Genomic DNA, 14,993 nt, shown 5'->3' on the forward strand with positions numbered 1-14,993 from the left:
CCAAGAGGCCTGGTGAAGGTGTCAGAGATCCCCTGGAACTAGAGTTACAGGCCCGTAGTGACTGCCTGATGGAAATGCCAGGAACTGATTCTGGGTTCTCTGTAGGAGTAGCAAGCACTCTTAATTGCCAAGCAATCTCTCCAGCTGCCCAAACAGAAAAAAAAAATATCATTTGGGGCCCAGTTGATGATTAGGCATCTTTCCTCTGTGCTAAGTGAGAGTTACACTGCAAAATCACCTTGCTCTTTTTAACATGAATATGGATACATCTTCCTCCACAGCATCTGCTCTCAGATTTCTCACCCTCTTCTTGGCATTTCTTTTCCACTCTGCTGAGTGACATAGAAGGACAAACACTCCTTGTTTTTTGAAGATTTATTTTAATTATGTATATTTGTGTGGATCCATGCCCATGAGTCCATAGTGGCCAGAAGGGGCATCAGATCTCCTGGAGCTGAAGTTACACATGGTTGTAAACTACCTGTTTAATGGATGACAGAAATCCAACTCAGATCTTCTAGAAGAACACCACATGTTCTTAACCACTGAGCCTTCTTTCCAGGCCCATCATCCTCATTTAAAAATATTAACTATATAGTATTTGTCAATCAATTTCATGCATGTCTTCTAGACAAAGTCAGCAGAAAGCTACCTTTTTCTTCTCTGCTGATGAGATGATTTGGCTCTATATGAGTTACTTTTCTCATCACTGTGACCATATACCCAACAAAAGTAACTGAAAGGAAGAACTTAGTTTAACTTAGAATTTAAGAAGGGACACAATCCACCATCGTGGAGAAGGCACAGCAGTGAGAGAGGGAGGCACGTTGATTGCCCAGGCATGCAGGAAGTGGGGCTATCAAACCTCAAGGCCTGCCACAACTCACCCACCATTTCCAGCAAAGCTCCACCTCTTAAAGGTTTCAGTCTTCCCAAAGAGCAGCACAGCCTGAAGAAGTGGCATGCAAAACATGTGCTACACAGGAAATTATTTCACACTGAAACCAGAGAAGGCTGTCGGTTCTGTCTAGTGCAGCTTCAGAGTCAATTGACCTTGGGGTAATTACTATCAAGAAAGATGGGTTGACACCAGCTAAAGCTAAAGTGATGCCATCAATCTGTGCAGATACTCTAGCATTCTTACAGCGTATAGCCAATAATTCTGTCTTATCACTTCTGCTTACTCCTAGGGAGTACACTTTGCCCTGAGTCGCTTGGACACGCACACCAGGCTCTAAGGGTGCCAAAAGTCACATAGATTTCATGAGCCATGAACCAATAATGGCTTCACCCTGACATGAAATTTTAGGCGAAGATCTTAAGCATAACATTGCAAAATCTCAACAAATACTTGTTGAGGCTAAAAGCACCAAGAACATTTCTTTAGGATAATGCTGGTGTTGTTGGACCCATTTCACAAAATTCAGAGACCACCAAGGAGCCAGTTTCTGATGCAAGCACATAAGGGTCTTTTTATTGTCAGGTTCAACCTGGGCCACCACCAAGTAGATGGAGGAAAATGTGGCCGTGGCAGCAGTCCCAGGGGTAGAGAGTTTTTATAGGGAAAAAACACAAGCCAGGAATTACATGCTCTGGCAACTTGGGATTGGGTAGAAGGGATATGGGGCAAGGTGATTTTTTTTAAACCATTGGGTTAGACTTTTTGATGAGGAACCACAACTTGCTCAGCAGGAATATCTGGACTGCTCAGCAAGATTATCTGGATATCTTCAAGGGCCATAAAACATAGACAGAATGTCTGCAGGAGCATACTGTTTGAGTTGTCATGACACATTCCTGAGGTCCTTTCTGGAAGTGAGTACAGCAGGTGGTGTAAGATGGTGGCCAATCTCTTAGATGGGGTCTGTATTGCTTTCACAGTGTCATCTGGCTTCTTCTATGAAAAGGTAAGTAGCCTTGATCTGTGTGATCCTATGTCAGGTGGCATGACTGTAAAGGAATCTTGTTTAAGGAAACTGGAAACATGAATGAAGACAGTTGCATTTGATGTCATTCTTACCTCACAGTAAACCATGAGAGATGATGTACCTAAAGAAGAAATCTTTTCCATATAAGAAAATGTCTCTTTATAGACACTATATATTAGATCTAGAGTGTTATTCAAAAGCTCATGTGGTAACACCCAAGCCTAAGGTGGTGGCATACTCAGAGATAAGAACACTTGTGGAGGTCACTGGGAACATGCTCTTTATCTTATTTTCTTTCCTATTGCCATGACTAAATACTCTGACAAAAGCAACTTAGAGGAAGAATGGCTATTTCATCTCCCAGTTGCAAGTTCCAGCCACCAATGTGGGGAAGTATAGACAGGCACTCAAAGCAGTGAGCTACCACCTCACATTCACAGTCTAGCGCAGAGAAGGAGGAATGCCTGCCTGCCTACAGCTCAGTTCACTTCCTCCTCTCTCATACAGTACCAGACCCACACCCAGGGGATAATGTCACCAGCTTTTAGTCTTTTGTGGTGGTATTGTGTTCCCCGAAATATTGTACATGCTAATAAACTTATCTGGGGTCAGAGAACGAAACAACCACAATATTAAACATACAGGATAGGCAGTGGTAGCACACGCCTTTAATCCTAGCATTCTAGAGGCTGGATCTCAGTGTTTTCAAGGATACAGCCAAGCATGGTGACTCACGCCTTTAATCCCAGGGAGTGATAGCAGAAAGCAGAAAGGTGTATAAGGCATGAAAACTGGGAACTAGGCTGGTTAAGCATTCAGGCTTTCAAGAAGCAGTTCAGCTGAGATTTCTCTTCCTCTCCCTCCTTTCCTCTTTGTCTCCTGTCCATCACGTGGTGAGCTGACTTGCTTTATCACCACCTTCCCACCAAGTGTGCCTCATCTCACATAGGCACAGAAAAGCCCCTGGACTGAGTCCTCTGAGACTGTGAGCTGAGCCTTAATAAATGCTTCCTCTGTAAATGGGTTTCCACAGTGATAGAAAGCAAACACAGCACAGTATCTATTGTTTGAGGTATTGCCCTGAGAGATGGGATTAGATCATCATGCACTATTAGTCTAGAATGGGGTACTAGAAACAAAATCTCTTCTCTGGCCATTTGATGTGCCTCCTTTCACCAGAGGATGAAACAGTATTTCCTTCTTCCCATTCTTCCTTTATTTCCTTTCCTTTCTTTCATATTTCTTTGCTCACTCCTTTTCTTACTTCTCCTATTCGACTTTGGTTTCAGAAAATTTAAGACATTTAAATGCCCCATCGTAGAAACACATAATTTCAATGTTAACAAATTGATTTCCTCCACTATGAATACTGCTCCTTTTTCCTTAGTTTAGATTGTATTCCTGGTTCCCTTCTGTGTTTCTGTTTCTTTGTTTTTGAGTGGTTCTCAGTAGGGGGCTCTGGTTAGATTTCAATGCCTGGCTCTTCAGCTCTTCCTCCTCGTGGGTGCTGAGATTATAGCTTTACATCACCATGCAGTCAACTAGTTCAGCTGTTTTAATGCATCTCTAGTGGTAAATAACCTGAGAGGAGGTGATGGAGAAGCCCTTGTTACTCACTCACCTTGGGTCTGGAAAGGAAAGATCTCCCCTTTTGTGTTCAAACCCATCTTGGCACAAGCCAATCAATCAATTAATTAATTGAGGTTTTCCAATAGAAAGTTAGGTCCCAACCAAATCAGAAAATCTAAACATGTTTTAAAATGACATACATAAACTCTTTCAACTTGGATCTTTTCTTTAACCTAAGTATTATCCTGCCTTATTGTGAAAATAAAGATAGCTGTGTCCTATAGAGATCATATCTGCTAGCTGGGAAAAGGGAAGGTAGGAAAGAGACTGGGTGAGATGTCATCCTCCCTCTCTACAGTCTTTGACCATGATGTTCAAACATCGCCATCAAGGCCATGAAAGGCTAAAATCTTTCAGACTTGCCAGATTCTCAGCAAACAGGACAGAGATGAGATGAGCAACAAGAAAAACCAATGAATACAGACCTGCAAATGGAAAGCAATTAGCATATTGTATTATGAACCTGAGGACTTTGCCTAATCTGTAGCCACCTCTTCCCTGGAATATACTAATTGGCTGACTTATTGCCTTTCTCCTCCCCTACCCCACCCGCCAAATCAACATCATTAATAATGACCCTGACCTGCAGACTGAGCACCTAAGCACCAGGTTCCCCAAGGCTAATACAGTACCAATCAAGCTTTTCAGAAACAGGATTCATCCCAACAATATTCTAAGGGACAAGAAAATGAGAACAGCATATTAAAAGTTAGGGTTTCAGGTTGCCGTAACAAATTGAACTCATTTATGAGCACCTGTATAATGAGTGCTCAAAGTCCACATAATGGGCAGGCACTTAGATGTGAGAGAACATTTCACCCCCTGTGCTATGAGAGAACATGTCTCAGCCCTTTAGTGTCTCCCTTAGTAGCTTTGGTTGCCTGGCATCATGTATAAAATGAATCCTTTGCCCCTATCTCTACACAATTGTGTTGCCCTGGTAGCCTGTTGTTTTCTGGAAGGTCTGGCATGGATTTTTTTTAGTTCTAATTTTGCATTCTTTAGGAAGTGAGGTATTCATAGAAGGTCAGTTAGCACGTGTATTAGTTATGTTGAACGTTAACTAGCTATGAAGGAAGCAATGCTGATACCTTTAAGGAGGAACAGGCTAGGTAGTGACACTTTGGTTTGTTGATGATGAAGTAATGCTGAGTACTATCTAAGGATACGCAGGAATCGTGTATGATTGAAATTTTGTCTCAGTCATTCACTCATATGTCCAGAATGCTGTGCCTAATGTTATAAAACTGTAATAGAGTATGCTTTGAGCTGCTGTATCATATTTAAGACACCTAATGAAATAATATAGAGATGCACAAAATGACAGACATGTACAGTGACCAATTTCCATAGCATCAAAAATGAAATGCTTCAATATTATGACCAGTTAGAGATGGAAGCATCTGGAATAGTTCAACATTTGTGCTGAGATGCTGTAGATCAAACTCAGGACCTTTCCTGTGCTAGGCAAGTACTTTACCCTCTGACCACACCCACAGCCATTGGATTTTTGAGACAAGAGCTCCTATCATAGCACAGGTGGGTCTTGAAAGTATGGTCCTCTTGCTTCTGCTCCTGAGTGCTGAGATGACAGGTGTGTACTAACATTTCCAAGTGTGCCAAAAAGTGCTAAAGCATGTTTTGAGATTGTGAAAGATTCTAGAGTCACTGAAACTTTTAGATGCCTCTGTGCTTTGAAGCCAAGGGATCTCAAATAGCAGGACACACATGTTTTCCAAGATGCCTTCAGGGGAGGAATTTAGTAGGTGGAGGTTCCCAACAGAAACATCTTTATGGTATAAAGTTATTTTATGTACAGAGGCTTTGAATAGTGGCTTTTTCCTGATGCAAAAAAAGTTATTTTTTTCTCCACTTGTGATTGATTTATACATTACACTACTGGAATTTATAATGTTTTCATAGAGTTCAGTGAAATGATTTATAATTCATGTTACTATTTTATGAAATGTACCCAAAAAATTCTAGGCAATAGCACTGGTGTTTCCAAACTAATAAAAATGAGGTCAGAGGTGCTAGAGAAATGGCTGAGTGGTTAAGAGCACTGGCTTCTCTTGCAAAGAATGTGAGTTCAGCTCTCAGCATCCACATGGCAGCTCACAGTCATCTGTAACTCCAGTGCCAGAGGATCCTACTCTCTCTTCTGGCCTCTGTGAGTACTGCATGCACATGGTACATATAAACTCATGTAGGCAAAACACTCATATACATAAAAATAATAAATATAAACATCTTTTTTTTTTGTTTTTTTTTTTTTGAGACAGGGTTTCTCTGTGTAGCTTTGCGCCTTTCCTGGGACTCACTTGGTAGCCCAGGCTGGCCTCGAACTCACAGAGATCCGCCTGCTTCTGCCTCCTGAGTGCTGGGATTAAAGGCGTGCGCCACCACCGCCCGGCTTATAAACATCTTTTTTAAAGTTTCACAGTCTGTCAAAATTGGCTAAATAAAAGTTTCATTGCCACAGACCAGAATTTGTTTCCAAGCAAATCCTTCCCTTATTCCAGAGCAAACATCTGACTGAATCAAGATCAATGAAATTCCTTGGGATCCTCTCCCCATACTTTTGTATATTATTTTCCCTTAGTATATCTTATTTTTAACACTTATAGACACCATATCCATCAGATCATATTCATTTCTTTTTCTTCTCTGCTCTCAAAAATGCTCCCCTCTTCTCCATATAATTGTTAAATATTAGACATTTTCCAACTATGTACTTTAATTAAATCATCTTAAATGCATGTAAATTTCTATATGATAGAACTATGTATCTTGAGAGAAGATGATTGGATGATTTTTTTTTATCAACTTTCCTCAGTTTCTAATATGAGGAGACATTCCACATATATCTAGTGCTATATTATTTTAAACTGTTGATCTTTTTCATTGAACCTAAGCCCTTGAATTGAGTAACATGAAAAGCATGGAAAGTAACTGGCCATCACAGTTGAGACCTCAAGGAGAGTAAGACTGACTGAATGAAGGAAAATGGAAAACTTGGGGGAAATGTTCCTTGTACTTTATCACAAAAAGGTTACTAAAAACAACCCCATGATTTCAAATATATATATATATATATATATATATATATATATATAGTATTTATCTACAACAAAACCAATTGTGTTTGTTTGTACATTATTTCAAATCCTGTTATTCTCTCTTAATTGATTATTTCATTTCTGTATATACACAGGTATGTATAATATTTTTATTATTTGTCCTTCACTGTCTTCTTCAGTACCCACTCCCTTCTACATCCATATCTTTATTCTGCGATGCAGTGTATTCAGTTAGGGCTGCCTGCTTGACTATTAACAATGTGACAATCTGGACTGTTTGTAAGACTCATGCAGTATGTTCATAAGTCCGTAAGTGAGCTATGTATTTAAGTTTTCTGTGAATTAGACAGAAATCATGAATTATTTTTAAAAATGAAGTTTGACAGAATATGTACATCTGTTTCCAAAAGCTAAGATGGTGTTCATGTGAGTTATTTTAAATTCTCAAAGACAGACACTTCTATACAACTTTACTTTTTTTTTTTCCTTCCAGAATTTAGGGAACAAATAACTGTTTCAGATTATATTCATGAAGGCTTAGCAATTGTGATACTGAAACTTTATTAAAACAAGGACATGTAAAACGGTATAGCACCTATTAATCTCAATAATAGAATCTGACGCCAGATAATGAATAAAGTATTAATAGGTAGAATTAGAAATACGTATTAAAGAAGTTTATATTCTGATAAAATGCAGTTCGTGGCAGAATTTTTAGAGCAAGAAATAAATTAAAAATTACACAATTATAAAATATGTAATTAAAGTTAAGTTGGCAAAAGAGAAAGGGATAAAACCAATTTCTCAAAAGATTTTGGATTAAATCCAACATCTAGAGCTGATTAGAGACAAAAAACACTTAATAATAGTTTTCCTATGATGTTAATGAACAAGAGGGCCATTCAAAAGAAGCTGGGAAATGGATTGTTAAATGCATAGGTTAAACTTGAGGTGGAGGGGCTCTTTGGAGCTTTCTGATGCCATCAGCCAGGATGAGGAAAACAGAGGGCTAAATAGACGTTGCTGCCTATCTTGGATTTTCAACCTGGAAAATCATGAGATTGGCTCCCATAAGCTCATCTGTTTGAATGCTTGGTCCCAACTGGTGAAACTGTTTGGGAAGGATTCAAAGGACTAGCCTTATTGGTGGAGGTGTACCACTGAGGGTAGGTTTGGAAATCCAGACCATTCCCAGTTAGCTTTTGTTCTACCTTGTGGTTTTTGTCCTAAAAAATGTAAGCTTCCTGTAACAGCTCCAGTGCCTATATGCCTGCCTATTGCCATGCTCCTCACTCAAGGGGGCACTCAGCTTGGCCTTAGACTCTAGATATTTGCCTTAAAGGGACTTGCCCAGCGAGTTTTCCCAGCTAGATGTTGTGAGTGCTAGATTTAGTGATGTTTTTCTATCTATCTATCTATCTATCTATCTATCTATCTATCTATCTATCTATCTACCTATCTATCTACCTATCTATCTATCTATCTATCTATCTATCTATCATCTATCTATCATCTATCTATCTATCTATCTATCTATCTATCTATCTATCTATCTCTTACTATTTATTTTTTACTTTGGCTTGCCCTATATTTAATAAAACCAATCATTCACAATCAAAAGTATGGCTATCAAAGATCATTTTTTGATCACACAAAACACAATGTTTACTTCTACAGAGACTGTATGAAGGAATCCTAGTTGCAAATTCTTCACACTCTATACAACGGTGAAGTGTAGACTTCATATGGTTGTGTTTACCTGTATCACCTAAGACTCTTTTTGAAAAAGTGCTGTAGAAAGAATTTCCGAGTTCTGTCCAACAGCAGCAAAGCCAGGTGTGTGTTTACAGTAGAGATGGTATGTGGTCTACCATGGAAAGAGCCTTCTTCATGGTTCCTTCACTCCGAAGGAACACAGCAAAGATGGCTGTCACTAGACTGTGTCCATCACCAAGGATTCTCTTCTGCCAGAAGCAGTAACATACAGTTTAGGAGTTAGTTGTTATTATTAGGTTGGGAACTATTTCTTGTGACTATGTGTAATTTTATGACCAGGTTATTTCTGCAGATACTCAAAACATCTCACTCTGACACTTGAGTAATGAAAACATGAAGTTTTGATGGTTTGTTCTGTTCAGGTGTTGAAATAGAAGAGAAATTGTCCCAAAACAGTGCTTTTGGAACACAAATGCAATGCTCCTTTCAAATCTGGGGCTATGCTTTGTCAGAAAACACCCCTAGAAATTGAGAAGTCACAGTCCCTGAAAGGAGAGCTTAGCTCTTACCTCTATTTAGGCAAACAACTCAAATTCAGTATTTTGGCTTTCTGAAACAGCCCTGTTGTCAAAAGAAAGCTGCCATTTGCTCTTTCGCTCTAGACCTGGGGTTTGCTCATCATAAAAAGGGCCATTTAGCCAGCATGGTGATAGAACAGTCGGAGCTGCAGCAAGGACACCTCACACTTCTTGCTTAGTTGTAATTAGATAACCAAATTATAATTAAGTAGAAACAAAAAAGGTGACCTTTCTCTTTGATATGAAGTAACACTAACTGCGTGAAGACTCAAAGGGGCTAGTCAGAGCTGAACGCAAAGGACTTGCTTTCTCTTGGGCGCTGTCATTGATTTGCGATCCCGGTCAGGAGTATGGACGTAAGAAGGCATGCACACACTGGAATACAGAGCTGTCCATCATGTACTCATGTGTCATTCCCATTGCTCGTGCCGCTCTGTAGAGCAGGTGTGCTGTACCATCCGTCAGCCTGGTGGTGTGATGCTGAGCTCTCAGAGAACAGCCAAGAACAGTTGAGAGCCCTGGACTGAGAAGCAGAGACAACTCAACCTGGTGAGAAGTCGCTCACAGTCAAATGTGCAACAGTCCTCTCACCTTGGGGTTTTTCTTAGTTTACAGCAACCAGGCCAAACAGACACAGTCATCTTCCCTAAGAGGGATCTGACAACATTCCAGATGATCCAGTGAGGTCTCCAGATCCGGTTACAGTGAACTGTGAACTGTTCCCTTGTACAAACACCAGAACACTGGCTATGACCCACAAGAAGAGACTTTCATCCATCTCCCCAGAATATTGGTTCCAAGTTAATAAAAGGGTACACTGCTTAGATAGTTAAGAGTCTGAAGGCAACAAACTGGAACAGGAGGCGTTGGAAAGCTGTTGTAATTACTAAGGTGGATTGTCAAATTGATTAGTTTTAGAAATGCCTAGGACTTGGTGAAGCACATGTTGAATGCATCTGTGAGGGCATTTCCTGAGAGGAATAACTTAGGGGAGAACATCACCCCATAAATATTACTTGTGCCATCCTATGGCATGGGATCTCAGAGAGAACAAAAAAGGATAAAGAAGGAAGCTAGCTAGGCACCCACATTTTGCTCCTCTGCTTTCTGATTGGATGGCATGTGAGAAAGCTATGTTCATCTCACATCTGAGAACTTTTCATAGTGCCATAACTTCCCCATCAGGATCCACTGTACCTCATTAACCCTGAAAGCCTTCCCCAACCAAGTTGCCAGAAGAAAGCCTTCCAAGCTCAAATTGCTAAAAGAAGCTCCCCCGTCCCCAGTCTTGAGGTGCTTCTTATCATACATGTGACAGTAGCACAAAGCTGTATGTTTTTTCTTCCTCTCACTCAAACCCCACCCCTTTCTCCAAATATTTATTTCTCACTTACCAATCACTACTGCTCTGACTTAATCATTCATGCATTCAGGCAAAAAGGCCCAGGGCACTGGGTTCGACTTTAATGCTTCATGACTTCACAGAAACACTATTCTGTTTTCAATTACTAGCCTTTTTGAGAACACAGGGTCCTCCAAATCAAACCTCAAGGACGTTGGGTCAGGATGAAGAATCTGGTGCCCACTTAGGAGTCAGCACACAAGCCTGGCAATGTGAGGAGCCACCATCACAAAGAGGCTCACACACAAGATTGGATAAAGATAGGGACAGACTATGTCACAGAGGTACGATCTGGTTTCCTTCTGTTACTATGACAAGCACAACCCAAAGCAGTGTAGGGGAGGGAAGGGTTCATTCTATCTTGCGCTTCTGTGTCACATTCTACCACTTAAGGAAGCCAGAGCAGAAACTGTGTAGGAAGAGTTTTCTGGCTCACTCTATGGCTTGCTCCACCTCATGTCTGCTGGTTTCCTTAGACAGCCCAGCCCAGGGAATGGCATCACCCATAGTGGACTGGGTCCTCCTGCATCACTTATCAATGGAGACAAATTCCTCACATACATGCCCATATACCAATCTAATATAGATAATTACTCAACTGGGACTCTTTTCAGATGACTTTAGGCTGTTTCAAATTGACATTTAAAGCTAACCAGGACAAGGAGGGAAATTGAAAATAATTGGAATTAGATATTTAAGATATGGATATTGACAATATGAACATACTTGTTAAAGCTCCATTTAGTGATAAAAATATACTTAATAGCTATTATCTTTAAGAATTAGATATTAAATGGTTTAATTAGGAAATGTAGTAAGTACTGATATCAATAATTTTCTATGTTTATGGTTAAAGATATCTGCACTGAACTTACTGGCAAGGAATTTAAGTACTCCCCAAATGTGTTAGAAAAAGGTTGACTCTGTTATCCTTAGGTTTATTTCTATATAAATATCCATTTTCTACAAATTATATTACTTAAAATAGGATTAAACATCTATTTATTTCAATTCAATAATTGAATTATTCAATTATTCAATTCAATTATTGAACTGAATCATTTGTTGAGAATTTGCTATTTGTCAAGACATTTCAGAGCATTGGTACTTTATTTCATTTAATGCACAAAATCCATAATTATTTAGAGATTACTATGTTCGTGTGAGGACAAGGAAAGTTTAAGCTGTTGCTCAACTCCCCATAAGCTAGAATGATTTCCCAGCTCAATAATCTCAGCCAAGAATCGACACAATCGGTCATTAACTTGCTCAGTCTTGCCAGCTCCAGTTAGTCTGTTTCTTGGCCTCAGATAGCTGAAGTATATTTACATTTTAGTATCAGAGGGAGGGAGGAAGAGAGAGAGAGAGAGAGAGAGAGAGAGAGAGAGAGAGAGAGAGAGAGAGAGAGAGAGAGAAAGAGAGAGTTTAACTTTTGCCTTGATGAAGACCTCAGGCTAGCTGATAAAGTTCCTTAGACAGTATAGACAATCAGCAAGCCTGTTGGGTGGAGAGGGGAGACTGAGGACACAAACCCTGTGTTGCCATGGCACTGTTTAGCTCATTTTCAGAAAACAAAGTGGTGGGTGGCCCAGGCAATCCTTTGTCCAAGAAACCACTGGAGCCATAGACCTCACATGTTAGCCTTAGAGGCCAAGCCCAACCATGATACATAACTCAGTCATTGGAAGTGATGTGGTATCATTGACCAGAAGCCACAGCTAGCAAAATCCAAAGAGACACATTAAAATACACACACACACACACACACACACACACACACACACACACACACACACATCTACTATTTGAGGAAAAAATATATGCTTTAAACACACATGTAAGCAGAGCTGAAGATATTTTGGGGTAGAGGAGGAGGAATCAGAATGCTTTGACCAGAGTCCCCAGTTCCAGTTGAAGTAAAGTTCTACACAACCTGCCCCTATCTATCTGTCTGTCTTTCTTCCCCTCCCTCCCTATATCCCTGTTTTGGGAGTTCCAGAAGAACTGGATATTCATCTATGACATCTGGAAAATTGCACAGAGTTCTTCCAGATGTGCATTCCTTTTGGCCACAAGGCGATGGTGCTTACCTCAGAGAGAGACCACAAACATCATTACTCTGTAGGTGAGCACACTATTATTTTTTTAGAAGGTTATTGGTTCCTGCTGGACAGTCTCGTCTCCAGAGCTTGCCAGGCATTCTGTATTCTCTCTGTGCTGGCTTTATCTCTGCTCAGCTATATAGTGCCTTGGCAGAACATGCTGAATTTTACCTCATGACTTGAAGAGAGAGCCAGGATTTTTGCTCTGTATTGGACATATTGGTATAATTTATAGAACACAGGCAAGATGAACTCAGAAAGGACCCAAAATGTATAAATAAGGGAAAATAGAGGGACTTTCAAAATATAGCCACAACTTCTGTGTTGGTAAGATATGTATACACTGAAGTATGTAAATAAAATAAAACTATTGAAATGTTAGAGGCAATATGAAAAGTTAGTTTTTAAAAAGATAAAATGGCAACTTGTAAATTTGAAAAACATATTCTCTGATCCTTTGAGTCCATTAAATTTGCACATGTGAGGTGTGTGTGTGTGTGTGTGTGTGTGTGTGTGTGTGTATACACATTTAATGGTCTTTACTATGGCTGCTTTATGTAAATGCATTATCTAAAAGGCTAAAATTCTATAATAAGGATAATGTTTATGATAGTCAGATTTTATATTCCCTGCCACTTATGGTTTCTTCCTCCGCCAAAGCACTGTTAAGTGATAGAAAAGGAAACGCGGACACCTGTCACACAACACAACTCCCCTCTCTCATACTCTGATGAGTGTGATACTTTTGAAATCCCCCTTTCTCTCTCTCTCTCTCTGTGTCTCTCTCTCCTTTCCTTCCTTTCTCCCACCCTCCTTCCTTTCCTTCCTTCCTCTCCTATAGAGCTATAAAAACTGCAAAACAAAACCAAGATCAAAGGAATCCTTTGCTGCATTCCAGGCTCTCCTGTAATACTTCTCACTGGGACTGAGGACAGGAACCACAAATGGGAAATCCAGCAAGTAGAAAGTACTTGGAATGTTCTGAAAGAAATCGCCCCATTCCAGGAAAGAATAGAATGGCAAATAGACATTAACATAAAAAATCTACCCACTTTGCTGTCCATGCATCATCTTTTCTTCCTAGGTATTACAAATGCATTTCATTGAGTCTGTACTTGGCCATGATAGTCCAAAATGTCCCCAGAGCCTATCACACCACATCAGGAGTAAAGTGAACATGACAAACAGAATGGGACCCAAAAAGCTTTTCTTCATATTTCAGGCTTAACTGTCAACAGGTCTGAGTTTCTCTCTGAAGCAGAAGTCCTCTTTCATACAAATCTCTGTTTCTTGCCTCTGTCTCCACCCCTATATCTAATTGCCTATGGCACATACTTCTGTGCCCTTTCCAGTGGCTGCTCTGCTTCTGGAGAAAGTGGCTGTCTGAAAGAGTTCTAGTATATGAACAAAGCTCCACCCCAAAGCCACTATGCATCACAAAAGCTTGCACTTGGATAATAGAAATATTGAGCCTCAGGTGACTGAGAACACTTACTGTTGGTTGCATAATGTATGGCAGATGAGGCGTCCATGAAGTACTCTGGACCTATGCATCAAACAGCATTCATTAGGACAAGGCAATCACAGAGGCAACTTGCTTCTTGTGTTTGATGGCATTGCACTGTGTCATAGGAAGTGGAGACAGGAATGCTTGGCCCCGATTAATTTAGCAATTCTCCATCTAGGTAGTTGGCTGCAATGCCCACACAGGTCAGGCAGTGTGTGTGTGTGTGTGTGTGTGTGTGTGTGTGTGTGTGTGTGTGTGTGTATGTGTGTGTGTGTATGTGTGCATGCATGTGTGTGTGTGCATGTACATGTGCACACATTTGTAAGTGTGTGTGCAGAGCCAAAGGACAACCTCAGGTGTCATTCAAAAGGTAAAATTTACCTTGTATTTTTGAGATGGAGCCTCTCACTAGCTTGGAACTTTCCAAGTAAGCTAAGCTGACTGGCCAGTGAGTCCCAAGATCTGCCTGTCTCTGCCTCCTTAGTTGAGATTACAAATTTGTACCACTGTACCTGCTTTTTCTGGGGGTTTTGGGATTGTAAGCATTTTGCTGACTGAGCCGCTTCTCCGGCCCTCACAGTTGAACCCTGAAACCTTATTTTGAAGTCAGAGTTGAAGACTAAAGTCATAAAAAGCCCCAGAGACTATCTGTAGGTCAGTTCACAGGGACATCCAGGAAGACACTGAAGGAGTCCAAGGCTGACAGCTAAGACTCTCATCTCTTCCATTACCAACTCCTTCACATGCTCAGGGGACCCCATCTTAGTGCTAGCCAAGCAGCAAAGGGAGTGTCAGAAAGAAATACAACAGAGTGTGGGGGAATGTTCCAGGTTAAGGCCAACTTAAACACCCTTGTGATATTATTCTCTCTCATGGTAATTAGTATTGTGGATAAAAATGTGTATGGCAGATACCAGCTCTTCACAAATGTTTCATGTGTCACCTGAATGAGACAGTGTGTGAGTGGATCATCACATAGAAAGCCAGGGAGATTTTACTTTGCAATATATTCTCACCCCCAAATTTACCAGTATACTTCAGATTTTCTTTT

General features: G+C 40.3%; 1 protein-coding gene across 10 annotated transcripts in view; it reads right to left on the reverse strand.

The window, feature by feature from the left end:
• The window catches only part of Rbms3 (RNA binding motif single stranded interacting protein 3), a 1,336,321-nt gene that overhangs the window by 94,004 nt on the left and 1,227,324 nt on the right, over positions 1-14,993 (reverse strand). For 7 of the 10 annotated variants that reach the window (XM_037208204.1, XM_037208205.1, XM_037208202.1 and 4 more), the window contains one exon: positions 13,931-13,981. The exons of the other annotated variants lie outside the window; for them this stretch is intronic. In XM_037208204.1, coding sequence (XP_037064099.1) covers positions 13,931-13,981 — 51 coding nt within the window. The remainder of the gene's footprint in view (positions 1-13,930; positions 13,982-14,993) is intronic. 10 annotated transcript variants of the gene reach the window in all.

This window comes from Peromyscus leucopus, chromosome 7 (assembly GCF_004664715.2).
Source record: "Peromyscus leucopus breed LL Stock chromosome 7, UCI_PerLeu_2.1, whole genome shotgun sequence".
Taxonomy (NCBI): domain Eukaryota; kingdom Metazoa; phylum Chordata; class Mammalia; order Rodentia; family Cricetidae; genus Peromyscus; species Peromyscus leucopus.